The sequence below is a fragment of the Dunckerocampus dactyliophorus genome, chromosome 10 (assembly GCF_027744805.1).
Source record: "Dunckerocampus dactyliophorus isolate RoL2022-P2 chromosome 10, RoL_Ddac_1.1, whole genome shotgun sequence".
NCBI classification, from domain to species: domain Eukaryota; kingdom Metazoa; phylum Chordata; class Actinopteri; order Syngnathiformes; family Syngnathidae; genus Dunckerocampus; species Dunckerocampus dactyliophorus.
In genome coordinates, this window is record NC_072828.1 from 6548238 (window position 1) to 6575493 (window position 27256).

Below are 27256 nucleotides of genomic sequence, written 5' to 3' on the forward strand. Positions count from 1 at the left end.
CACAATGGAAAAGGTTTGGACACCCCTGATCTACGTGAACATGTGGAATTATGGGAAAAGTGGGAATTGTAGGGCGTTGGAAAATTGTTAGCCAGAAGGTTTTGGTGTTGGAATGCTTTGAACGAGTTGAAAAATGTGGAAGTAGTAAGAATTCTTAAGATTGAAGGGAATCTGTTATAGAAATGTGGGATGTTGGGGAAAGTATGAATGGGTTGAATGGTATGAATCGGTTGGAAGTTTAAAAATTATCCGTTTTTGTTCAGTGGGAATGTTGTCGCGTTAAATGTGGCTCGTGTGTACGAACCAGGTGAACATTTTGATGTTGGAATGAGAATGTGTGCGGGATAAGAATCATTTGTGTGAATGCTCTTCATCTTTCACACCATCAGGACAATTCCTGCAAGCAGCAACGTTGCGAAGGAGCGGGACTGCAGGACAAACAAGGAAGGCTTTGACTCCAGCCTGAAAAGCTCCGACTCGCCGTCTTGATAGCTTTCATTCATAGCAGGAGCATTCCTCAAACCAGATGACATGCTTGGGTTGATGTGGAACACTTAATGAGGTGGGTGCTGGAACATTCCATGGAAACTGGAGGCAAGAAGTTATGGAATCTCCCAGCAACTGAGAGCTTGACATTTTTCCCAGTATTCCATCTGTGTGCAGAGACAGGCCGCTGACCTTTAACGTGCCGAGCAGAGGGTCATCTGTTCTTGATCCTCTTAGAACTGGGATGCTGGGTGACGGCAAGAATCCAGATGTGCGAGGAATGCTCCTCTTCCTCCACATGAGAACTTGAGGCCTTCCATTCCTCTCAGGAAACATGTGCTTGCACGGACATCAGAAATGTGAGGTATGTGAGCCAGAAGTGGGCCAAAAGCGATGATAAATTTCAGAGACACCTGTCCCCATTTGGGAAGAGCTGCTGCGCACACACACACACACACACACACCCAAACACACACACGCACACACGACTTTATCTTCGGCGCAAAGTGGCACCGACAAGTAAAGACTGCATGAGGAGAATGTGCGGCATCCACGGAATGCCCATGGGGGCAGGAAGAAGGTATAAATATTGACGTTAAACGTCAACGCTGACAGAGGAATCTTTTGACTTGGAAATGCTGCACACATTCTAGGTAGACCACCATCTTTGCTTTCAGGACATTCTTAGCTTGTCTTCACTGTCAAACACCATAGTATACCATAGAGTAGTCAGTGTACAGCTTGTATAGCAGCTATACTATTCACTGAAAATGAGTGTACTGTACATACCTGGCAATACAAGTGAGTACCCCTCACAGTGAACATGCCAGAATTATGGATTATGAATATTCGTATTTGTATTTGTATTTGTATTTGTACTTGTACTTTATTTATCCCACAGCGGGGAAATTCACTTGTTAGAGCAGCAAGCAAGATACGCAAGTAAAGAATACTTGTACATAGTGACTACAACATGGTTCAGGTGGTGCAGGTGTTGTAGAGCCTGACAGCGGTCGGTATGATGGACCTGCGGAACCTCTCCTTCTTACACCGTGGGTGTAACAGTCTGCTGCTGAAGGAGCTGCTAAGGGAAACAACAGTGTGAGCACTGCCTTCATCCTCTTGGGCATGGAATTGAGTAGAGCTGCTCAGGTTGTTACTGGAATCCTTCTCCATGGTGACATTCATGGTGGATGTTAGCCACCTTGTGCGCCTCCATCTTCCTTCGGTGGACCGTAGCTCCCCCAGTGCTGGCAGCACTTATGCACCACCATGCTGGACTGCAGGCAAGACACACTGATCTTGCTACTCATGTGTGTTGCCAGCTACTTAGCCTGTGTGGTGACTCATCTATGCTGCTATTCAAGCTGTACACTGACTACTCTGACTACTGAAAAAGCGTATAATTAGGATGAACTTTGGTCTTTGCTCTTTTTTCCCTTTTTGTTTTTTTTACATTTTCCAAATATTTCAACTTTCTTTTGTTTGTTTCTCCAAATATTACGACATATTTTCAACTCTGTTACTAGAATTAACATTTTTTCCTCATATTACAAGCTTATTATTTTAAAATTGGGACTTTCATCACGTTAGAATAAAACTTTTTTCTTTTATTTAATTATTGTAAAATTACGGCTCTTTTTTCCATTTCTGCTGTTTTTTTTTTAAATCTTCCAACTATTTCAACTTTCTTCTTGTAACTTTTCTTCTCATAATTATGACTTTATTCCCATATACTGACTTGATCATTGAAATTTTTCTGCAAATTAATTTTCCAAAAAAATGCAACGTTATTTGTTGCTTTGTTACAACTTTTAAAAAAATAACATCTTTTTCCTTTAATATTTCCACTTTATGCTCCTAAAATTACATTAATTTTCCGCATAATATTACGTTATTCACATTACAACGTTTTTTAAATATTGGCTTTATTCTTGTAAAATTACAGATTTTTTAAAATTTTTGCTGTTGTTTTATAGTTTTCTCGTTAAATCTTATTTTGAATATGCTGCAGGCCAATAAAAAAAAAACAGCCACAAATGACCCCAGGGCCACACTTTGGACACCTGCTGTAACGTACATTTTGCTTGCTGAAAGGTGAGGGATGTGCTCGCTTTTGTGCAACACTGTTTCAGTGTTTTGCGTCAACATGCAAAGAACAAAGACACTTGTTGGGCATATATTAACACTTTTTATCTCTTGTGGTGACATAAAGAAATACATACTTTACAACAGGTTCACAGCAGCGTCAACCAGGTGAGGCAAGAGCCCTCATCAGAACCTTTTGTTTGTGTGTGTGTGTGTAGGATTACAACTTCCAAAATAAAAAGTACATCTTTGGCACCAGGAAACAACACAAATGCAAGAAAAAAAATGTGAAACAGGCACATTCCATGTAAACACATTCCGAGGGACATTTCTGTCATACTGCATTGACCAGCTAATGCACCGTGGGGGGCGGGGGATGAGATGTGAGCGCTTGAACGGGAGGCATTAAGTGTCAGAATTAAACAAGAATGCAACACTTCCAAACTGGACTAGACCAGCCGCTTGGCCACGCGCTTTATTTGGGCGGTATTCCCCTTCCAGAGTGGAACAAATGTGACCTGTAGCACATTCCAGTTCAATAAAAAAAACAGACATTCCAAGCCAACGGGAGTCTACATTCAGACGTGTTGAGCCATCAGGCAGAAATAAATAGAATAGAATCCATGCTGAGGATGCTTGAGCAGTTCTTGGTGACGGGGGACGACAAATAGAATGGCAAACGCGCTCCAATAATACACGCTGATGGCGGAACCGGCCGCCACGGGTCCGAGAGCCCAGGAAGGGAATCATGTAGAGAATGTGCGCCATTTTAACGAGGGCGAAGGGTCAGACTTTAGATAGCCTTTTTTTTTTAACGGGAGCGTTCCCTCGGCAAGGAATGTGAGAAGATTAGCTTCCAGTGCGAGGCGAGTGCGTTCCGAACTGGGAATCAGGATGATGTGACCCCGTGCCGTGACGGTTCTAGCTTCAACGGCACCCTATGTGAGACCCCCCTCCATCGAGGTGCTCTTTACAAACAGCACAAAAGAAGAGAGGGTCATCAACTCTAACCACCATCTCACTCATGGCATGCTAAGTGTGAGAGTGGGCTTCCCAGCATGCCTTGCGCTTGTGTTTTCAAAACCGTGAGTGAGATAGTGGTTTGAGTTGATGATCCTCTGTTCTTTTGTGTGAGTTAGCGTATTTGCTGAGATGCTAGTTGCAAATAAAAAAGCACTTCCTGAAAGCAAGTTGAAGTTAACCTCTGATCAATTCCTATGCAACTCACTACAGTACGTAGTAAGAGAGTCATGCTCTGTTCGAGATTCGGTTTAGCTGTATCCACTCCATGTGAACATGTATAAGGTACACCCGTATCCCGCCTGTAGAGGGCCCACACACGAACGAGAAAATGAGCAAATATAAATATAATTTTTTTTTCCACCTAGTCCTTGCTGCACCCCCTAAAGAATGCCCCTATGGGCAATTGTCCAAGTGTTCCATAGCTAAAACCGCCAATGACCCTGTTTCACACAAATAATTCTTTTAAAAAGGGACGTCCACTTTTCTAATCTTGTCAATCAGATCTCACGTTTTTAACACAGCAGCACTCGTGCAGCCACAGAAAACAATGCAGGCAAGACAGTTATCTTGCTAGTACCAGCTATTTTTAAAAACATCATCTTGTGTTTTTTGTTGTTTTTCTTTTACACATCACAGTACATTTGTTTCCACTCAGTAAACCGCAGCTCCCCAGTGCCGGCAGCACTTGTGCTGCCCCAGGCCATGACGCTACCACCATGCTTTGCCAATGTCAGCATTGGCATGGTAGGAAGACAAGATCGTGACGATAAAAAAGCATTATTGCATCAGATTGTACTTGTTTTTCCTTTCGGATCTGCTATAAAGTCTTTAAAAGAACAACTAAATGGACTTTCGACACGTCTGGATGATCTGCTACGCTGCAAGCCAAAGATAAATAATAATTTAAATATGTCGCTCTGTTACACAGAAGAGATGCTTCCACCCACGACAATCACTCCCATTGCTTCATTTAAATTTAAATTTAAATAATAATAAACAATAATAAAAAGCATGAACAACATGAGCAGCGATGACACATAAGAAATAAATAAGACACAGACACACGTGTGCTAACATCTCACATTCCTTGAGGTGTTTTGGGCTTGTGAGCCCAACTCTGCAAGGTTGGAAAGCTTCTTCAGAGTCACGTGGATGAGGATCAAATGAGGATCTCCACCATGTCTGCATCTGTTCTGTTGATGCTCTTCACTCCTCCGAGGTCCGGTTCCTCTGAGGTGTCTGCACGGGAGAACAAACAATAATAACAGCGTTCTTCAGTGACCTTGTGTTCCAGACTGATTTATGTCTGTGTGCGCTAATCCTGTCTGGGTTTACACTTTCAACATCGATCAGCGTCAACAGTCGTTAGATGTGAAATTAGCACATTGAACCCACCGGTGGCAGCCGTCCTGAGCGGGGCCTCGTCACATTGGGTGCTGGAGTCCCGCCGTCGCAGCACGGCGCCACTTGTCTGGTCATCCGAGAGGCTCTTTGCTGCGCACACAGACAAAGCAAGAAGGCGCTGAATTACTCGCTTGCATCCACATTTACACGCTTCTGTGTGGCGGGGTTCTTCCCAGGACTATTCTGGATGGGGGCTATTCTGGAGGGAGGGGGATGATACGCATTCCAGCTTAAAAACGCATCTATTTGAAGGACAGGGTGTGGTGGGGGCTATGTCCTTCTCTGCTTTTTCTTAGGACGGCTTACATTCTGTCTTGTCTGCCAGCCAGTTGTCGCTGGATACCGCAATCGTGCGTCAAACTCACCTTTTGTTTCGATGCTGCCGCTCGCTGTGGAGATGGATGGGACGGACCTGGCCAGCCGGAGGCCCTGTTTCTCCAGCTTGCTCTGCTCCCACCTGGAGCGCTGCTGGAGGACCCTGATCACGGCGTCCTTCTCCAGGAGCTGAACATGCAAGGCTCGGATTCTGAACGCACACAAATGACGATATGATTTGGGGAGCATGAGAAAGTTGACCACATTTATTAACAGGTGTGTTGCACAACACAGCAGCAAGAGAGGCAATTCTGTAATAGCGTTAAGGTCAGCATGATTACCTCTGATGAGTTGACTGTAAACAACGGTACAACTAATGCGACACGCATGAGTTTCACACCGACGATTTCAAGTGTATAGATAGATAGAGCTGCTGTTAGCTGCGATAAAAAGCAAACTGCTTAGTCAGCATTAAAACCTCTGCTAATTTGATTGGAATCAACAGTACGGCAAGTGTACTTTCGCACCAACAGCTGGCTGGCAACATTTTAAAGCACATGCAGAGCCATAGATAAAGCTGTCGGATGCTGTCATTCAAATGCAGCTACTGCCATCTTGTAGGTTTATTTTATTTTATATCAGCAGGTTGCCTAAGGCCACAGATGTTAACAGCAGTGTTTTCTGAATTGGAGTCACCGGTGGTCATTTGCTTTTTTAGACCAGGCATCTGGCAACGGTGGTTATTGAGTAGAAGCGTTAATTGGATCATTCATGCTACTTCTAAAGTACTTTTGTGCAGCCAGCAACACACGAATGTCATCATCGGGCACAAAACGAAACGATGGCGGCCCCTTGTCTTGTCTTTGGGTGACGATAAAGTCACATTTTCGTTGGAGGCCTTTTACATTAACAGTTTGTACCTTGAAAAAACAGTTCTAGAACAAAACGATGTAATATCTCTTCAACAAGAAGTGTGTACCTGTTCTCCATCTCCTGGTGTCTGGGACTGGAAGGAGGCAGATCCTCGTTAAAACTGCTGTCAGGTGAATGTCCAGGCGAGTTGTTGATGATGGTTGTGTCTCTGTGGGGAAACAGTTTGAATTTCATGTCACTGGATGGTTGAAGTTGATATCACTGGATGGCTTGTGTTGATATCGCTGGGTGGTTTGAGTGGATATCACTGCATTGTTTCATTGATATCACTGGATGGTTTGTGTTCATATCACTGAATGGTTTGACTTGATATCACTGAATGTTTACATGGATATCACTGAATGTTTATATGGATATCACTGGTTTGAGTTAATATCACTGGTTGGTTAGAGTTGATATCACAGGATGGTTTGAGTTGTTATCGCTGGATGTTAGAGTTGATATCACTGGGTGTTTTCAGTTGATATCACTGGATGATGTGTGTTGATATCACTGAATGGTTTGTGTTGACATCACTGAATTGTTTGAGTTGATATCACTGAATGTTTACATGGATATCACAGAATTTTTACATGGATATCACTGGTTTGAGTTAATATCACTGGTTGGTTAGAGTTGATATCGCAGGATGGTTTGAGTTGTTATCGGTGGATGTTTGAGTTGATATCACTGGGTGTTTTCAGTTGAAAATCAGAAAACGTTTTGAGTTGATATCTCTGGATGGTTTGAGTTGATATCACTGGGTGGTTTGTAGTACGGGCTCGGTGATGGTACCTCTGTGCTGCAGCGGTGGCGGCAGCGTCCATGGCAAACTGCCTCATGGTGCTCTCCTCCAGATATTTCTGCTCCCACTTGGTGATGTCAGCCTCCAGGGCCAAGATACGCTCCTCCCGCTCCCTCAGCTGCTGCTGCGACAAGGAGGAGCTTGCCACAGAAGCCACTGCGCCTGAGGTCTGGTTCTGAAGGCGAGACAGACAAGACAATGGACGTTAAGTCATGTTTCACTGAGATGAGATGGTCCCAAGCTCCACAAACTCCTCACCTGTTGCGTGCGCATGCTCTTCAGTTCCTGCTCCAGCCTGGTGCGCAGCCGCAGCTCCAGCGCTTCCCGCTTCTCGCACGCCGCCTGCAGCTGGGCCAGCGAGCTCTGAAGGCGCTCCACCTTCTCCACGTAGGCCCGCTTCCTCTGAAGCTCCTCCTCCAGCTGCCGGTTGCGAGCGTGCGATGACAGCAGCGCCTTCTCCAGGAGCTCGCGTGCTCGCTGGCTTTCCTCGGCCGAGAGACGCAAGTGCTGGATGTTCCTCTCCAGTCGTTCCTTCTCCCGCTGCTGCTCCTCATCTAAGACAACACACGGTACATTTTTTTCACTAAGTTTCCACGTATTAAGTGTAATTGACAGCCAATTTTCTGGATGGAATATTTTAAGCGACGTGACTGAATTTCACTGAACCACTATCTCCAACGTCTTCATCATTCCTGAATGAAAAGTTCTGTGCCACATTGAAAAAAAAAGAGGGTGGGGGCTTGATTACACAACCCCTGCCGAGTGCATGCCTGCCGCGGGGAATGCAGACTTCCTCTTATCCACTTACGCACACACAGGCGTAGCTTTGTACTTGGAAAAGCTTTGAAATGCCTCCACGGAACACCGAGTAAACAAGAAGCTCAAAATATAAATCGCTCAATGCTTTTGTGCGCCGCCATGCGTGTTTCTGGTTCGTGTTGGGCTGAGAAACAAGCGCTCCATATCTCTGTCTGATGGAAGTCCATTGCATCAGTGTAATGTGGAACAGAACTGGGAGCATGATTAACATGATTACGTAACTTGACCTCCTAGAAATATATCATAAGTGAGTCTTATGCAAGTTTAAAGTGGAGGTAGGATGGATTTGCTCCTCAGCATGTCCCTGGTGAGGAAATGTCTACACAATGTTCCACAGTTCCAAATGAGGATGAGTGGGCGGAGACAAACGTGAGCGCAACAAATTACTGAAACAACGCAAGAAACATTCTAGGAATCCAGGACACAATGGCCGCCGCCTGAGCGCCACAGATGAGTGGAAAGATTTGCGTCTTACTTTGCTCCAGCAGCTTCAGGAAGACGTGCTGCTTGCGGTCCGAGCATTCTGCTTCCATGGCCGCTCTGTGTTTGGTGGCTGAGCACAGTTGTTCTGGAAAAAGACAAGTCGCCGTCACACCGCCGCAGTCGGTGTGGTTGCGCTTTTCACTCAACAATGTACCTCTCAGGTCCCGGTTGAAGTCGTGCATCCTCTTCATCTCGGCCTCCAGCTTGTTCCTCATCGTCTTCTCCAGAGCTTCCCGCTTGGCCGAGCCCTTCATCAACGTCTCGTAAGCCTCCGAAATCCTTTCAATCTCCTTCTCCAGCTAGAAAAGACACGAAGAATAGCTTCACATAGTGAAACTGTGTGTGTGTGTGTGTGTGGGGGGGGGGCATTTAAAAGTCCAAGTTCTACAGCAGGGAATCTAAAATCCAGCACAAAGAAAGCCTGCATTGAAATTCACTGTAACGTTAAAAGGCTACGATGGCACAATGTGAACATTGAATACACCGTCCTTACATGCTTAGAAGTCAAAGAAAGCAGGGAAGTACTCTTTAAACATAGAAGGAATACAACATGAAATCGGATTTTACGAAAAAAAAAGAAGACAAAAGAGAAACAAGAAGGAAGGAATGATGAAAAGAAAGTAAGAATATAAAAAGTCCGAAAAATGGAGGGAAAAACGGTGGCACAGTGAGGATAGAAAGGAAAGCCAAAACAACGCTAGAAAGACAAGAAACCAGAATGAATCCGTGAAAGAAGAAAAGATAGGAGGAAACAGAGAGACAAAAAAGGCAAGGAAACAAGGAAGGTACGAAAGAAAGAAGGGGGAAGAACGAGAAGGCAGAAGAAAAATGGACAAAAGCAACTACACAGGCGGGACAATGAAGGATGAAAAAGAAGGAAGGAACAAAAAAGAGAAAAAAAAAGAACAAAAAAGGAAAAAAGGTGGACAGAAAGGTGGACAGGAGGAAGGAGGATGGGCAGGAGGAAGCAAGGTGGCCAGACGGAAGGAAAAAAGTGGACAGAAGGAAGGAATGAAGGAAGGTGAACAGCAAGTGGTAAGAAAGTAAAGACGTGGAAGGATAGAAAGATGCAAGAGTTGAAAAGAGTGAAAGATGAAGCAGGAAATGAAGAAAGGGAAAGAAAGACAAAAGGAAAGAATGAGGAGGAAGGAAGTGAGCGCTGGCGTGTCCTAGATGTTATTTTTCCTTCTAAGGCTGAGTGGATGTTTGTGGGTGGGAAGAACATTCCAGAAAGATGTTCTGACTTTGGATTTTTTTCCTGACCTTATTGAAGCGTGCCGCCTTCTCGGCGTACATCTCCACTTCCTGCCTCAGCCTTTGGTTCTCCCGCATCAACACGTCGCTGGGAGCCACCGTCATGGGATTGTGAGCATTCCTGCCAGGGAGGAGGTGGAGGTCATACGATTAGAGGTCACGGGGGTGAAAAAGTCGGCCAGGTCACACGGTGTCCAAACATCTACCTGTGTTGAGGGTGGAAGGGGGGAGGAGGTTCTTGGAAGCAGACTTCCTGGGGAAGCTTGCTGGGACACAGAGGGTATTCCGGTGGCGGTCCTCTCGGGTCCAGTGGAGGTCCTTCAGGGACATTTGCGGTGCTGTAGAGCTGAGGGAAGCTGAGTGAGGAGCTCAGAGCCCAAATGTTCTCCTGTGTGCTCCTCTCCAGAGACAGCTGCATGAGGCGCTCGCTGAGAGAGCGAGCGTGCTCCCGTTTGGCATCCCATTGTCCTCTCTCAGCACACCCAGACATCGTGTCCCCCTTCTGGGACATCAGGTACTTGGCCTCCTCGTAGGTGGGAAGCTCCTCTCCATGGAGCTGCATGGAATTCCTCAGCGGCTTTTCCTGCTGCACACTGCTCCCCTGGTACTCCTGGCCTTGAGGATCCTGCCTGGTGGACACGTGCATGTACGGGGACTCCTCCTGGGCCAGGCTCTCTAGAGAGGAGAGAGGACTACCGGCGCTTGTTCCGCCGTCGCCGCCTCCAACACCTGCACGTCCCCCCCCACGCAGGGCCTGCTGCTGGATCGCCAACAGTGCACGTGTGTCCGCCAGCTTCCCGAAGCGGAGCTGCTCCTGGATGAGGCGGTGCAGGACCGTCGCGGGGGCGGCCTCGGCGGTTCTCATGTCAGAGGGGACGGCCCAGAGAGGGGACTTTACTTGGCACAGGTCAGGAATCACAACGAAGCTGAAGAAAAAACAATAAACTAGTAAGATATTTGACATGATGACACTTCTGCTGTCTTATAGTGTCTTATAGTGTGGCACGGGGTCCATTTGCAGCCCACTGCTGGATTTTTAAAAATTCATATTCTAAGAATAAAATGAAAGACTATCAGAACATTACAACAGTATGTTTTAGGGCAGGGGTGTCCAAAGTGCTGCCCGGGGGCCATTTGCAGCCCGTAGCTGTTTTTTTAATTGGCCCGCGGCACATTCTAAAAATATAATTTTATATAAAGAAAACTTGACAAGAAAACTAACAACATAAATGGAAAAATCAGCCGTAACTTTACAAGAATAAAGTCAAAATATTGACAGAAAAAAGTTAAAATAATTTTTAGATATGAGGAATTGTTTTAATTTATAATTTCAAAAGTCTAAAAAAGTTATTTTGTAAAGTCGACATATTCTGAAAAAAAAAAAAAAATTTTGGGAAAATAATGTTACGAAAAAAGTTATGAGAATAAAGTCACAATATAATGGGAATAAAGTCATAATTACAAGAAGAAAATTTACAAGAAGAAAGTAGAAATAGTTGGAAAATTTAAAAAAAACAATAGGAGAAAAACAGCTGTACTTTTACAGGAATAAAGTCAAACTGTTAACAGAAGAAAGTCGTGTTCTGACAAGAAAAAAGGTGCAATTTTACGAGAATAGACTCGTAATATCAGAGCAAAAATAATGTCATTTTAATAGCATAGAGTTGAAATATGAAATACTTAATATGAGAAACAAACAAAACAAAATGAAGTTGTAACTTTTGGAAAATTATGTTGGTGAAAAAGTGACAATAGATTAACTGTAAAAAAAAATATCCTCAAATATTGCCCGTTTTATTTTGTAAAATGCAGAGAATAGCAATTTTATTCAAGGAGGCATCAATTTGAGAGGAGGTGCTGGTTTGTACAAATGCTCAAAAATAAGTAAGTTTTTGTTAGCTCAGAGCAGTCCCACAAACAAACACATATTCCATAAATAACATCAAAATAGTTTAAACAGGCTCTGCATAGTAGATATAGTGTTTTGTAAATATAGGTATATAAAAAGCGCACGGTTGTATTTTGTTGGTTCAACGAAAGTTAACGTTAGAAATAAAATGCACAAATGTAACAAAAAGTTCAAATAAAGATTTACACAAAAAGGTGCTACGTTAGAATCAACTCACGTATGTGTACAAGCTCACGCAATTACACATTTATGAACACAAGATAAGATAAAAATGTTTTATGTCATATGCACAGTCAGGAAACAATGAAATGCTTCCTTTGCCTTCCACAATGGATGCCAGCAACACACAAGAAATCAAATAAAAGGTAATAAAGAATAACTCTGCGATTATTTGTGTGCAAATTATATGTGCATATACAGTATATACTGTACACTGTGTATATATTTATTTATTTCGTGTTTTAGTCATCGTTTTTTGTGTTCATTGAGTTAAAATGTGGTAGAATTGGAGGCGTCCTTAAAAAAAATCAAACATCTTTAACACACATTTTGTCATTGTGACGATAGTGTCTGTATTCATGCACTTGAATGGACGCTACTGCGCCCACAAACACCTATTACTATTAGTATTAAGCCAAATAAAAAGCTCTAAACTCACCCAATCCTGGTCTCATCCCACTTTTTCGAACACGAAATGCTCCAACAGTGTTGCAGTAATGGTCAATGAAGTTTCTCCTCAAGTCCAGTCCAAAAGTGAGGAACTTGCGCTCCACGCGTGTCCCTCCGTGTCCGTGCCTCCTTGTGTCCTCCGAGCGCGCAGACTGCTCATAAAGACTCAGTGGGTGATTGTTGGAAGGCTGGAATGAGTGGAATGCTGAGGCTTCATGTCCCTGAGGATCAAACACTGAGGAGGGGGGGAGTAGGACAGGGGGCGTGGCAAAGAGAAGGGGGTGGGGTCTGTCTATGCCTGTCTACATTGTGTGCTCAGTTATTAGGCAAGTTGTATCTGACGCTTCATTCCATTATTGAACAGTTACAACGCAAATTCCAAAATGTTAATAAAGCTCAAAACTGAATATTGAAAAGTCCCAAATTTGAACATTTTTTCTAAATGTACTGGAATTTACAGTTCATTTTTAAAAACTTTTGTTGGCTTTTAGTTAAGTTGTACTGCAGCGGTGTCCGAGGTCCGGTCCTTCATTTGCAGCGCAACTCTGTGCTTGTGTGTGTTTTTTTTATTATTTAAAAACCCCAAAACCACTAAAGACTGCCAGCACCAAAACATAACCAAGGGGGAAAAAAGAAAAATAAACAATTAGGATATTAGGAATAGGATATTAGGGAATAATTCAAATAAAAATCTAATTAAACTTAAAAATACAAACCATATCATTTATATTTAGAAATGTAGTTGAATATCAAAAATATGTCCTTAGCCAGATTTTTAATCCATCGTCTACTATTATACTTTGTCCAAAAATAAAAACAAAACAAAAAAAATCCTTGGAAACATGTACTGACCTGTATAATAGTTATACAGCATTTAGTTATTAAAAATATATTTAAAAATGTGTTCAAACTTACTGTACAGCTCCCACAACTGACAGATAGTCGGCAGAGCTTGATTTAAGAGGTGTAGCGAAGCCTGTTATGTTTTTAAGTGTTGCGCGGGCTCATCTAGCTAGGGGCGGGTCAGATGCGGTATCATGTCCATGTCATAAAGATGAAATTTCAAAAGATGTCACAACATTTATACAGATAGATACTTTATTCATCTCCAAGGGACATTCACATTTCCAGCAGCTGTGCAAAAATGTCAGAATGAACTTAATCCCTTCATCACAAAATAAAACAACCAAGGTAAGACATGAGAGATAAGAATAAGAAAATAGAATAAAATAAATACTGAACAGCAATAAAACAAAGCGTGAAGTTGATACTAATAATAGTCTTTTTCACCTACAGTCATTGAAATGATTAGACCACCCTTGTTTCTTCAGTTTCTTGTTCATTTTAATGTCTGATACAAGTAAAGGCACCTTTGTTTGGACAAATATAACAATGACAACAAAAATAGCTCATAAGAGTTACATTTTTTGGCAGTACAATGCTATAGCTATTCATGTAAGAACTTAAGTGATTTTGGTTATTACCAAGAAAACCATGGAAGTTGCTTGATATCAGCTCTTCAATTAAACTCTTATGAGCTATATTTGTTATCATCATTATATTTGTCCAAACAAATGTACCTTTAGTTGTACCAGGCATTAAAATGGATCAATAAACTGAAGAAACAAGGATGGTCTAATCATTTTTTCCATGACTGTATATGACATAGCTGAGATGCAGTTTTTCTTGAAATATATAATGTATAAGTCACTTCTTAGTATATGTGTTACTTTATAAAATATCAAAGTGGCCCTTACATCCAAGTTTGGACACCCCTGCCTTATATAGACAGGTGTGTTCCTGACACAACTGAATTCACCACAGGGGGAGTCCAATGAAGCTGTACAAACATCTCACTGATGATCAGTGGAAGCAGGATGCACCTGAGCCCAAGTGTGGGGCTGTGAATACTTATGTACAGCTTTTTAACTTTTTATTTTTAATATATTTTCAAACATTTCCAAAAATCTATTTTCATGTCATCATTATGAGATGTGATGTGTAGAATTTTGAGGGGAAAAAAAGAATTTATTCAATTTTGGAATAAAGCTGTAAAATAAGAAAATGTGGAACAAGTCCTGACTGGACTCGGCATGCTGCACACGGCGTAAAGACGCCAGGTGAGCACTTAGACACAGGTGGTTTAATCATTGGCGTCTTTTTCTTTGCATGGTAAATATTTAAGCTGAGGCTCGTGCCGGGTAATTGCAGCGTGAGTGGCTCGGGAGGGGGGTTGTGGTAGTCTACGAGGCACGCTGCCTGCCAGCTGTCCACCGCCTCAACCCCCCTCCCCCCTCTCCTTTTAGCAGCAGCTCTGAGAGATGCATTGTTCTTCCCCCAAAAAGCAGACATGACGGGGGCAGACCTGCCATCTGCCGCCCTCCCCACCTCCACTTCCAGCATCTCCGCTTTGCAGCATCAGCTGGCCGTGGGGGTTGGAAGCTTATTGACAGTTTTTCTACTCTGGTATGAAAAGGGCGGAGGGGTAATATGGTGGCCTGTGTGTGTTGCAAACAAGTGCCGGCCTGTCGACGGCGTGTACTTTATCACTGGCAGCCAAACGTCCACCTGCTCATTTGCATGGCAGTTAAAGTCCAACAGAAGAATGCTGGGGGCTCTCACGACAGAGCAACAAGATAAGTCGGGCTGTTATGCAAAAAAAACAAACAAAAAAAAGGCTGTGAAAGAAAATGCAAAACGTGTTAGCTTGCAGCACTTTATGGAAGCCACAGCATTATTAGAAATTTGACCCACTCAAGCTAGAATTTCATGCAAAAACATGTTGCAGGTTTAGATCAGGGGTGTCCAAACCTTTTTTAGCATAGTGGAAAAGGAATGAAAATGAAAGGATGCAACTTTGCCACTTTGATATTACTGTATGTAAGGCAACACATGTAGATATGCTAAGAAGTTACAGGTATGTATATTTCAAGAAAAAACTGCATCTCAGCTTTGTCGTATAGGTGAAAAAGCATCAACTTCGCTCTTTGCTGTTTTTCCATCCATTTTTTGTTAGTTTTTTTTTTTTAGTTCTATACATTAATAATTTTATTTGTATTTTGGGTCACTTCAGGAAAAGTCATACAATTTCAGGCTAAAAGAATGACGCTTAGGGTATTCCTATTGCTGTTAAATGTCAAATTTGAGCGCAACAGTATGTAAGGGTTAAGATCAAGTATATGACAGCCAAGCTAAAGAAAGAAAGGCTACTAGTAGGCGATGTCACATGGTAAAGAAACACAGTGAAGTGTATCTGTAGCTTGCAGTAGCGGTGTAGTAAATGTACATTGTGTACATGTATAGTATCTTTCATTCTGGTTGTGACGTACTCACACGTGTCTATACTCAACACGCGTGTTCTCCCAGCGTTGACGTCAAAAACAAGAACCGCCATGTTTTCAAAACAAGCGTTTTCAGGTGAAAGTGGCCTTCCGTATTCCTGGGGAGGATCTACACCTGGTCCCTGTTGGGGATCCAGACCTGGTCCCTGGTGGGCCCAAGTGTCTGAACAAAATACCAGTGAGGTGGAACTGCAGCCGCTTCTTTTGTTTGCTCTTGGAAAGCAGGAAATGGCCGCATTCCTCAAATTACCATGACCAAGGTGTCTAACCGAGCCTGCAGTCTGCTGCTGCTGCTGGGGGTGGACCGGGGAGGGGTCAGCGCCCTAATTCATTACCACAACTCCTTGGAGCACAATGAATTGGAATGACGACACTCCGCCAACACTTTGTACTGGCCATTGCTACCGTTTTCATCCACGTTAGTTACGTCACGACAGAATTAAAGGTGAAGCCCGTCCAATAATATCAACATTCATGTTTGCATCTTTCATCAGGCTGCTTACGCCAGGAAAGAAGTGTAAGGAGTGGGGCAGGAGAACACACACTAGAATAGCTCTGTGTAAGCTAAAGTGCTAACATTGCAGACATTTTAGCACCAAACTAGGTTAGCCTATTTGCTGAAAAAAAACTAAATGATCAAATTTATAGCTCCCATGTCTGTAGCTGACTGATAGGTAGGGGGCAGAGTGCTACGTATTTTAAGATGTGTAGTGAAGCCTACTTTTTTTTTCCCACAAAGCTGTCCCCCGTCAATGAGTGTGTGTACAAGGCTTGTATTTATGATGTATTCATGAGTAAAGCATAACATGTCAGGAATACTGTACATCCAAAATACTGTATGTGGTTCTTATGGGAGTCAAGGTAAAACGCGTGGATATATCAATCTTTTATTCTACACACCTTGCGATGGAGCCAGGGTGTCCAAACTTTTTCCACCAAGAGCCACAAACTGAATGATGAAATGAAAGTATGCATGGGCCACTTTATATATATATTTCAAGAATATATATAATCAGATGTGTGATATAGACGAAAAAGCATAATATTTGTATCAACTTCACTCTTGCTTTTCCCCCCATTTTTGCTGTTTTTTTCTTAAATAATCTTGGTAAATTTACTTCTTGTAATATTACGACTGTATTTGTTTGTCATATTACAACTTAAAAAATTTGTCATTAATACTTCAACTCTGTGATAGTAAAATGACATTATTGTTCCTCATAATGTCAAGAGGATTAATATTATCTTTATTAGGAGGAGTTATTAACTTTATGCTCGGAAAACTGACTTTTCTAGTGAATACCATGTTTCTCTTAATGTTTAGACTTTGTTCTGGGAAACTCACTTCAATTTTTTTTTGGTTTTTTTTACCCATTTCTGTAGTTCATTTTTCAAACCATTTGAACTTTTTTCTTGTCAATTTTTGACTTGGCTTGACTTGATATTCCCATAATATTTTGACTTTATCCTTGTATTATTATAACTTGTTCCCCAACCAAAAATGTCATCTTTATTCTTTTTTTTTTCTTTAAAATTTCAACTATATGGTACTAAAATTTCCATTTTTCCTCATAATATTGCAATGTTATTTTGTTTTTTCTCTCTTAATATTTGGATTTCATTCTTGTAAAATCACTGCTGATTTTGCCATTTCTGCTGTTTTTTTTTTCCTGTTTTTTAGTTATGTTGTAAAATTTTACAATGTGGCATGGGCCAGTAACAAAACAGCCTTGCACCACAAATGGCCCCCTGGCCGCACTTTGGACATCCCTGCAATAGCTGGACTCATTGAATGAAAAAAAAAAAGGTAACAGTAAACTAATCGTGGCCGTTAGCTTTTAAGCTTTCTTTAAAGATGTGTAGCGAAGCCTGTTTTTATTTACAAAGGAAAGAGGTTTTTCATTCATGAAATAAAAAACGCAACTCAGCGGAGCTTTAAGTTTGAATCAAGCTGTGTTGTGAAGAGTCGAAAGCACAAAGTCCACAATAATCCAGATAATAAAACAAGATGGTGGTGCACCTGGAGGTGAGCAACATGTCAGGCGTGTTGTCACTCAAACAAACGCTCCTTGATGCCTGCTGACACGAGACATTCCTCACCCGCGCATAAAAGCAAACAAGCTGCCGCTCATACGGATGCTGCTTAGCACATGACTGGTCACATGGAAGCGTGGTGATCATTTCTATGCATCTGCCTCAAGGCTTAATTCAATAAAGTACGTTCAACTATAAAGTTGCTACGCGACATCTCCGCCGCTATGCCAACATCCCGTGGGCTTGTTTCCCGTCCTGACGTCGAAGAAGATGCTTGTTTTGACAGGAACGTCAACACAGCTTTTAAATGAGTGTGCTTTACGTTTCGCTAAGAAAATAAATGGCTTATTGGAAAACTCCCACCGGTGGAAGGCGTTTCCAAATGTCACTTTTTTTTTTTTAGCTTTTGTGTTTTTGTTTGATCTTATCAGTCAACATGGATTATTTCCATTTTCTTCTACTTACCATTGTTGTTCATGTGTCTTTTCCAGAAATGGCTTTCTTCAGGTTTCATGAGACACGCCCCCTGTTGTTTCGCCATCCGGACATAAGAGTTCCAGAATTTACAAGTAAAAGATACCTCAATTATCACAGAAGAATACACAAAAAACATAACATATAATAACAACAGCAATAAATCCAACAACAGCAAACATTCTTACACCTGGGACAAAACGAAGGTCAAAAAGTTCCCGAAAAAGAACAAAAGCAAAGTCCTTCCTTGGCTGGCTATGGGTGATTATGTATTCTTTCGCCGAACTACGTGACTAGTTCTCGAGCAACTCTCGTAATTACGAACCACACACAAAAAAACACGACTTTTTACGGTAATCCATGGGAGTGTCTCTTAACCACGAAACGGCGTAAAACTTCGGAAAACGCGAAACGTTGTAACACAATGATGAACAGTTTTAATTCTGTCTCCCAAAATGACAACTTTATTCTCACGTTCATATTTTACATTTTTTATTGTAATATTTCAACTTAATTGTTCTGACTTTACAAGCTTTTTTGTGCTACACGCAAGTATTATTTTAATTTAATATAGATGTAGACTGTGTGATCTACTGAGTAGTCTTATGTATGTACAGTATATGCACACACACACACACACACACACACACACACACAAATACAGTATATAGTAGTGTGAAAGAGTGCCCCCTTCCTGATTTCTTATTTTTTTTTGCATGTTTGTCACACTTAAATGTTTCAGATCATCAAACAAATTTAAATATTAGTCAGTCACAACCCCGCTGCCATGATACCTATGCATTAATTACGCAAAAAATTACGCATGTATAAATGGTCGGTTGAATATGGTCTACTATTAGCAAAAAAAGGCATATTTAAGCAAATTGTACATATTCATGGTGTAAATTAAGCATTTTCAAGCATAAAAATGGCAAAGTGAACGAAAATACAAATATAAAGCATTCTAAAGACGTGATATGACGTGTAATACATTATATGTGCCTTGATGCGTGAGCCCTTAAGAAGTGACGTGTGTGATGTCAGCTAGCTAGAGTTGACTGTTAACTGAGTGCGAGCAGCAGGTTAGCAGTGTAGAGAGTGGCCGACAGCAGCTCCTGTGTGAATGTACACCGCATGTTTTCTCTTGCTCGTTAATGAAGCGACTGAAGTACATCATGAGTCTCTCCTAAACCAAAACAGTGGCAGTAGAATAGTATTGTACACTGGTCGCTAGGTGGCAGTAACGTTACATTGATGAGACAATCGCCACCGCAGGAAATACGCTGTCAATACTAGCGTGTGAGTCTGTCTTGTCTCCTTTATGTCTAAGATGGCTTATTTTCCCTTCTTATGTCTATTGGGTCTGTCTGGGTATAGGAGTATAGCATGTCTAGAGGGCTCTAATAATGTTAAAAGTGTATTTAGAAGGTGGTAAACAGGTTTTCTATGCTCTATTGAATCCTACTTTAATTCATTCATCGCGGTCAGGTCTGGAAGTAATTAATTGCACTAAACGAGGGATGGCTGCAATATTTTTTCATTTGGGGGGTTCTGCATTGAGCCTCCCAACAGACTTATCTGTTTTCAGGTACATTCTTGTGCCCTAAGAGGAGAAGGCTGACTGAGACGATGGCCAGGTGTTTCTGCTGTATGTGAGCGACGTAACAGAAGGTGAGTAACAGTCGCAGAAGCTCTGTCGCAAAACATTGCGAGTGGAGGAGGTGATGTAGGTCTCGCGCATGTGCAGAAGCAATCATGTTTCCGGTGCGGAGCTTATGCACGTCGTTGGTACGCACAACGTACAGCTCGCACGCAGTTCCAACTTTACGTGCGTTGGCTGTTCGAATGAAGAAACAGCCGTACATCCGGGCAGCCTCAGATTACATTTCAGGTTGTACGTTGGGTGGGCGGTGATATTATTCCTTCATGGTCAACACAACTATGTTCTCCACGAGCAAAAAAAAAAACAAAAAAACCCCCCCCCAAAAAACAGCGATTTAACGTCTGCTTGAAAGGAAGCGTCAAACAACACAATAGACTGACTGTACCTATTGAAGTGACCGGTGAGTGTTGCATTTATGGAGCTAGCAACTGACAAAGAACCCTGTGTGAGTTTGACTTTTAAAGATGAGAATACCTCAATAGGCGACTGCTTCTGTTAGAAAAAAACCTGCAGCAACATTCCAGGTGACCTCTCTCGCAGAACCACTTTTGGAAAAGTATTGAACTCAAATTTGGCTGTTTGAGGGAAAACAAGCGGCATGTTTGCGCCACAACACGGCGCTTGTGACAACAGACACCAGCAGCATTCTCTGCTGCGACGCCTAATGTTTGTGGATCAAATAACGTCCCAGAAAAAACGCTTTTAGGGTGTGATTTTGCGTCATGCTCATTTTCCTCAGGGCTCCGTAGAAAGATGGCGTTCATGTTACAGCCTGAAGCTACAGGGCAGATGTTTGAGAGACAAAGAGGATGTCCTGCCCTCCAGCTTTGAAGCACATGCACCTGTCAGGCCACCACCCACAACACACACACACACACACACACAGACACACACTCTGAATGCATTGACGAACAGCAGCAAAGTGTGTCGCCAACAGAGACACAGCGATGCTGGGACACAATGCAGTGCATTCTCAACAACTCTGACCGACAACATCTGGAAACATGTTTATTTTAAAAACAAGTAGGTAGGCTAAGTACAACAAAAACTATGATTTTTATGGCGCAGATAAATAGTTGTCTTTATTTTATTAAATTGTCTTTATCCTTGCAATGGGAGTTTCACATCACGTGAGAAGCAAAAAGCATCATTGGAAGATCATTCTCATAATATTACCACTTTTTTCTCGCAAAAACACAACTTTATTCTTCTCATTTTTAATCTAATAATTTTAAATATTTTCATATAATAGTTTGTATTATTTATAAATAAATACTTTTTTGATATAGGTCTCTTTTTGGTGTTTTTTATTATCATGACAAACATTAATAACGTAATTACTGTAACACTTCAACTTTTGCCTCTTAAAATTACACGATTCTCACAATATTATCATTCTTTTTCTTTGAGCATTACCACTTTATTTTCATAATTACTACTTTTCTCTTGGAAAATTACAACTTTGTTCTAACCATATTTTTTTATCTAATTGTTTGTTTTAATACAATAATTGCAATACTGTAGTTGTCATTAAGTTTATAAATAAGTAAGAATTTTTTCAATTACTTTTTTGGTTTTTCAGTGATTTGTGTTATTACCAGCGACCTTCATTCTTGTAACATTTCAACTTTTGTCTCATAGAATTACACTTCATTATCGCAACATTAATGTTATTTTTATTTGAATATTATAAATATTATGTATATATATATATTATATTACAACTTTTTTCTCCAACAATTACGACTTTATTCTCTTCATATTACTTTTTTTTTTTTTTTTACATATAAATTACTTCCAACATGATGAGTTTCTTCCCGTAATATTACAACTGTATTAACAGAATATTGCAGCCCTTTTCTTAGAGTATTGTTTTATTCTATTCAGTGTGGCCTGATAATTCATATTTGTACATCTAAACCAAAAATTGCCAAAAACATTCCAAAAAACTGACACTCACGATGCTATTTCCTTAGCCCTCTGCCCCAAGCAGCAGAGAAAGGAAAGGGAGGCTTGGCAGCACAACAAATTAATTGGGTACTCTGTATTAAATATGAAAAAGACAATATAACTGCTTTTGAGAGTAATGCTAACAACTAAAAGCAAACCATCACAGCTCCTTTGCATCCAAACATCTCGTGGACCACCGGGAACCTGAACAAAGACCCTCAGGTTTCACGTTCAGCCTAAGCCCCGCCCCCGTGCAAGCAGATGGTAAAGTCCAGATAAAGTCGTCACCTCAGGCGAGAGGAGAGCGACAATCTGCTCATGGGACTCATCATCCAGGCTTCAGTTAGGCTCCCATTGCTTGTGGAACACAACACATTAGCGCTAACTGACTTGTACTATGTTATCCTCGTACCATGTCACGTGTGTGTGTGTGTGTGCGCTCACAGCTTGTTGTGTGAAAGCTGACACAGTCATACGTCTGAACCACCCCACCCTACCCCACCTCTGTCCCCAATGTCTGACTTTTGTGGCAATTTGCTTCCATTGTGCAGCACTTCCTGATGGGAGGAACTATAGAAGCCTGGACTGTAATGTCACATTCCTTTCTAAAATTACCACCGTGTGTGTGTGTGTGTGTGTGTGTGTACCTGTATGTACCTTTACACACATGTATGTACAGTTAGGTGCAGAAGTATTTGGACAGCAACAAAGCTGTTATTTTGGCCTTTATATGCCACCAGAACAGATTTAGAAAGAAAGGAGCATCCTGTGATTGAAGTGTAGTAGCCCCTGCTTTCATTTAAGACGCCTCACTAAAATGCGTCATTTACCAGGAAGGATTCAAAAGCCCTGTTATGAAGAATATGTACATTTTCAGGAGCTCAAAAGTATTGGTACAACGTAACATACCTGCTCAAGGCTCTCCGACCAAATACTCCTGCACCTTACTGTATGTTTGAATGTACATTTTTAGCTGTTTATGTTGACAGTATTGCTCATGAATGTAATATTATACAGTATGTATACTAATGTATACTAGTAGGGATGTCCTGAGCCTACATTCATGATCGGGATCGGCTTCCAATCCGCTGTATTTTCAAGATCGGACACTATCAGCTTCCGCCACGAGAAGACCCCTATGATGAAACAAACCATTGGACCAGGTTTTCCCTTGCCCGGACACGTGTCACCGCAGCACCCCTCTGGAGCCCTGGTGGAGTGGCACAATGGCGAGCGTCAGGTGGCCAGGCCTACCTCCCTCCAATGAGCTCACCACTCATGGGAGGGACCAAAGGGGTCGGGTGCAAAGTGAGCTGGGTGGAAGCCGAAAGCGGGGACCTTGGCGGTCCGATCCTCGGCTACAGAAGCTAGCTCTTGGAACGTGGAATATTACCTCTCTGGTAGGGAAGGAGCCGGAGCTGGTGCACGAGGTTAGAAGTTCCGGCGAGATATAGTCTGACTCACCTCAATACACAGCAAGAGCTCTGGACCCAGTCCTCTCGAGAGCGGCTGGACTTTATTCCACTCTGGCGTTACCAGCAGTGAGAGGCGACAGGCAGGGGTGCCAATTCTTGTTGCGCCACAGCTTGTGGCCTGTATGTTGTAAACGAGAGGGTAGTATCCCTCAGCCTTCGGGTGGGGCGACGGCTTATGCGGCAAACAGCAGTTCAGAATACCCACCCTTTTTGGAGTCTCTAGAGGAGTACTGGGGACTTCAATGCTCACATTGGCAGCGACAATGGGAACTGGAGAGGTGTGATTGGGAGGAACGGCCCCCAATCTGAACCCGAGCAGCACTTTGTTATTGGACTTCTGTGCTCATCACAGATTGCTGATAACAAACACTATGTTCAAGCATAAGGGTGTCCGCATGTGCACACCAGGACATCCTAGGCCGCACTTTGATGATATTGCGGGCTTGCGGCCATATGTTTTGGACACTTGGGTGAAGAGAGGAGCGGAGCTGTCAACCTATCACCACCTAGTGGTAAGTTGGCTCCTATGGTGGGGGAGGATGCTGGTCAGACCTGGCAGGCCAAATGTAATGTGAGGGTCTGCTGGGAACGACTGGCAGAGTCCCCTGTCAGAAGGAGTTTCAACTCCCACCTACGGGGAGCTTCGACAATGTTCTGAGGGAGGTGGAGGACATTGAGTCCGAACATACCGTGTTCTGTGCCTCTATTGTCGAGGCAGCTGATTGGAGCTGTGACCGTAAGGTGGTCTGTGCCTGTCGTGGCGGCAATCCCAGAACCCGTTGGTGGACATCAGTGGTGAAGGTTGACGTCAAGCTGAAGAAGGAGTCCTATCGGGCCTTTTTGGCTCATGGGATTCCGGAAGCAGCTGACAGGTATCGGCAGGCCAAGCGGTCTGCGGCTCTGGCAGTGGCTGAGGCAAAAATTCGGACATGGTAGGAGTTCGGAGAAGCCATGGAGAACGACTTCCGGCCAGCTTTGAAGAGATTCTGGACCATGATCCGGCGTCACAGGAGGGGCAAGCAGTGCACAGTCAACACCGTGTATGGTGGGGATGGTGTGCTGCTGACCTCGACTCGGGATGTTGTGGATCGGTGGAAAGAATACTTCAAAGACCTCCTCAATCCCACCGACACGTCTTTCTATTAGGAAGCAGAGCCTGGGGACTCCACGGTGGGCTATCTCTGGGGCTGAGGTTGCTGAGGTTGTCGAAAAGCTCCTCGGTGGCAGAGCCCGGGGGGTGGATAAGATCCTGAGTCCTTAAGGATGAGTTCCTTAAGGCTCTGGATGCTGTGGGCGTGTCTTGGTTGACACGACTCTGCAGCATCGTGTGGACATAGGAGGCAGTACCTCTGGGGTGGTGGTCCCCCTTTTTTCAGAAGGTAAGGTCTATTCAGGGGTTCTGGAGAGGAGGATACGCCAGATATTTGAATCTCGGATTCAGGAGGAGCAGTGTGGTTTTCGTCCTATACACTCTCAGCAGGGTCCTTAAGGGTGCATGGGAGTTTGCCCAACCAGTCTACATGTGTTTTGTGTTCCTCGAGGAATTCTGTGGAGAGTCCTCCGGGAGTATGGGGGATCGGACCAGCTAATTCAGGCTGTTCGTTCCCTGTATGACCGGTGTCAGAGTTTGGTTCGCACTGCCAGCAATAAGTCGGACCCGTGTCCAGTGAGGGTTGGACTCCGCCAGGGCTGCCCTTTGTCACTTCTGTTGAGGAGTTCCGGTTTGGTGGCTGCAGGATTGAGTATCTGCTTTTTGCAGATGATGTGGTCCTGCTGGCTTCATCGAGCCGTGAACTTCAACTCTCACTGGATCGGTTTGCAGCTGATTGTGAAGTGGCTGGGATGAGAATCAGCACCTCGAAGTCCGAGTCCATGGTTCTCGCCCGGAAAACGGTGGAGTGCCATATCCGGGTCGGGGATGAGATCCTGCCCCAAGTGGAGGAGTTTAGGTACCTCAGGGTCATTACAGCGATCTAATTTACTATATCTTATTTATTATGTATTGTATAAAACTAAGACATGAATAACATCAAATTAAAAGCACAAAATGAATGGCGACCCACCATCCACCAGTTCAAGTTCCAGCCAAGTTTTTCCAGAGAGATGATTACATGGCTGTTTGACGTGTGTGGTAAAAGGCAGTGTGCTAGCATGAATTAACTTGAGACAAATGTGGCCATTAGCACTCAAAAAGTCATCAAAACTTACCTTTATGCATTCCCACGTAGTATCAGCATTTGACACCAAATATGAGGTGAAAGAAAAATGGTAAAAATACAGTAGTAGTGTATCTGTGCTGCATGAGATAAAGCACACGCTCAATGGACATGCGTCAACTGAAACGGATGTAACAGACAGAATCCGGACACTTTTCAAAATAAAACATTAAAAAAAAAATGAAATAATGGAAATTATTTTTTCTTTTTGTGCGGCCCGGTACCAAACGACCCACGGCCCGGTACCGGGCCGCAGCCCGGGGCTTGGGGACCACTGTGCTAAGGGACAGGAAGTGAAGTCAGGGGTTCAGCACTTAGTTTTAGCTTGCCGTGGGTTATACCCGCAACAGTAGCTCGTGTTAGGGATTATTGTGGGATCATTCAAACCTGCAATAAAAGCCTGTTGTTCCGGCGATCAAGTCTGGTGCTTGTGTGTCTCACCAAACATTACACTAACAAGGAAACACCTAGTGACTAGTGTAGAATAAATACGTAACGTGTTTAAATATGCATAGTTTTGACTAATAATAAGGCCGTATTCAACCACAAAAGAGCATGATTTATAAAATTCAAATTCAAAATAAAACATTAAAAAAAATGAAATAATGGAAATTATTTTTTTCTTTCTGTGCGGCCCGGTACCAAATGACCTGCGGCCTGGGGTTTGGGGACCACTGTTACACAGTACAGTGCCGGCTGCCTTCACATCTTCTCCAGATGCTGGTAGAAGAGCAGAGGTCACAGCTGTCAGCAATGAGGAAGTCGTGGTTGTCTTTAGACAGCAGATAGGAGACAGGAAGCAAACACATTCACTCTCAGTGTGTGCAGCTGCTGCTGGGGGAAGGGGTGAAGAGGTGGGGGCATTGGTGGTGCACGGTCAGGTGGCAATGATGGACCTGATGACGTCAACACAACCGCCACTCGGGATCCAGTCTGGATGGGGTTTGGGTTAAGGTTGGGTTATTGTTTTGATTAAAGATGGGGTTAGGTTTGGACTTGGAGTTGTTCATTATTCTCTCTAGGGTTACGGTTGGGGTTAGGATTTTTTTAGTTAGGGTTAGGGTTTTGGTGTTGTGGCTTGGGTACGAATCTTGTATGGGGTTGGATCACATTAGTGTTTTGGTTTGGCTTGTGATTGGGGTTCGGGTTTTGGTTAATGATGGTGTTATGGTTGTGTCTAGGGTATGTTTCGTGATCGGGTTTAGGGTTTGGGTTTTTGTAAGCATTTTCATACTTTCCCATCCTGATCTGTACTTTTTAAACACATTTTTTCCTTGACTCAGAGAAAGCGCTCCATGTTGATTTGCGGCCTTCACAGCTGACAGCCATGTTTTCTCTCGCTCTCTGTGACCTCAAACGACAGGCGACAAGTTTACGACCAGCGTAATGAAAGTCTTAAAAACACAGCAGTGGACTTGTTTAGACTTGTGAACTAATTTAGCTTAGCTAAAAGCTAGGCTAATCAGTGCACATTGATAAAATCTTGACAGTATGACTCCAGAGTGAACTGGAGGCAGGTTGGAGGTTCTTTGGTATCATTCAGGCGTTATCTTGATGACCCCGCCGTGGTCGCTGTGATGACTGCCAGCAGCTGCCATCAGCTAATGAGCCGTGAAACGTCCTGGGAATGACGTGTGCTCACATGCACTCATGATGACACAGATCAAATGCTTTTTTTCCTGGGAGTTTTACTCATTTTAGACAAAATTTTATCCAAAAAATAAAAAGTAAAGGTCATTAAGATCTTAAGCTCTTACAGATTTTCAATAAAAGAGAAAGTGCAGCGTTGCCCTCATGATGCCCTCATGTGCTGCTCAGATTGGAAGGACGGAAATGTAGCTCGTGATCACCCCCCGTGGAACAAAGTGATACTACAAGGCTGTTCAAGCCACACCAGCAGCCCTTTGCCGATTGTCCTTTTCAACAAAAATTATAT

At 42.9% G+C, this 27256-nt stretch overlaps 2 protein-coding genes across 5 annotated transcripts in view; one reads left to right on the forward strand and one right to left on the reverse strand.

The window, feature by feature from the left end:
• Positions 1 to 21130, forward strand: part of LOC129188661 (uncharacterized) — a 28202-nt gene extending 7072 nt beyond the window's left edge. For 2 of the 3 annotated variants that reach the window (XM_054789514.1, XM_054789516.1), the window contains 2 exons: positions 390 to 850; positions 18034 to 21130. The gene's annotated coding sequence lies outside the window, so the exon portion shown is untranslated. The remainder of the gene's footprint in view (positions 1 to 389; positions 851 to 18033) is intronic. The other variant, XM_054789515.1, reaches the window with a different exon arrangement.
• On the reverse strand, positions 2665 to 13756 carry amotl2a (angiomotin like 2a). Of its 2 annotated transcripts, XM_054789512.1 has the most exons (11): positions 12157 to 13756; positions 9796 to 10515; positions 9599 to 9710; positions 8490 to 8634; positions 8328 to 8420; positions 7292 to 7587; positions 7024 to 7208; positions 6296 to 6397; positions 5367 to 5527; positions 4993 to 5091; positions 2665 to 4836 (listed from the first exon to the last, which is right to left on the reverse strand). In XM_054789512.1, the coding sequence occupies exons 2-11, from the start codon at positions 10452 to 10454 to the stop codon at positions 4757 to 4759; spliced, it is 1932 nt and encodes a 643-aa protein (XP_054645487.1). In that variant the 5' UTR covers positions 10455 to 10515; positions 12157 to 13756; the 3' UTR covers positions 2665 to 4756. The 2 variants fall into 2 exon arrangements, with proteins under 2 accessions (XP_054645487.1, XP_054645486.1); XM_054789511.1 differs by having other exon boundaries at positions 8328 to 8634.
• Positions 21131 to 27256: the final 6126 nt, after the last annotated feature.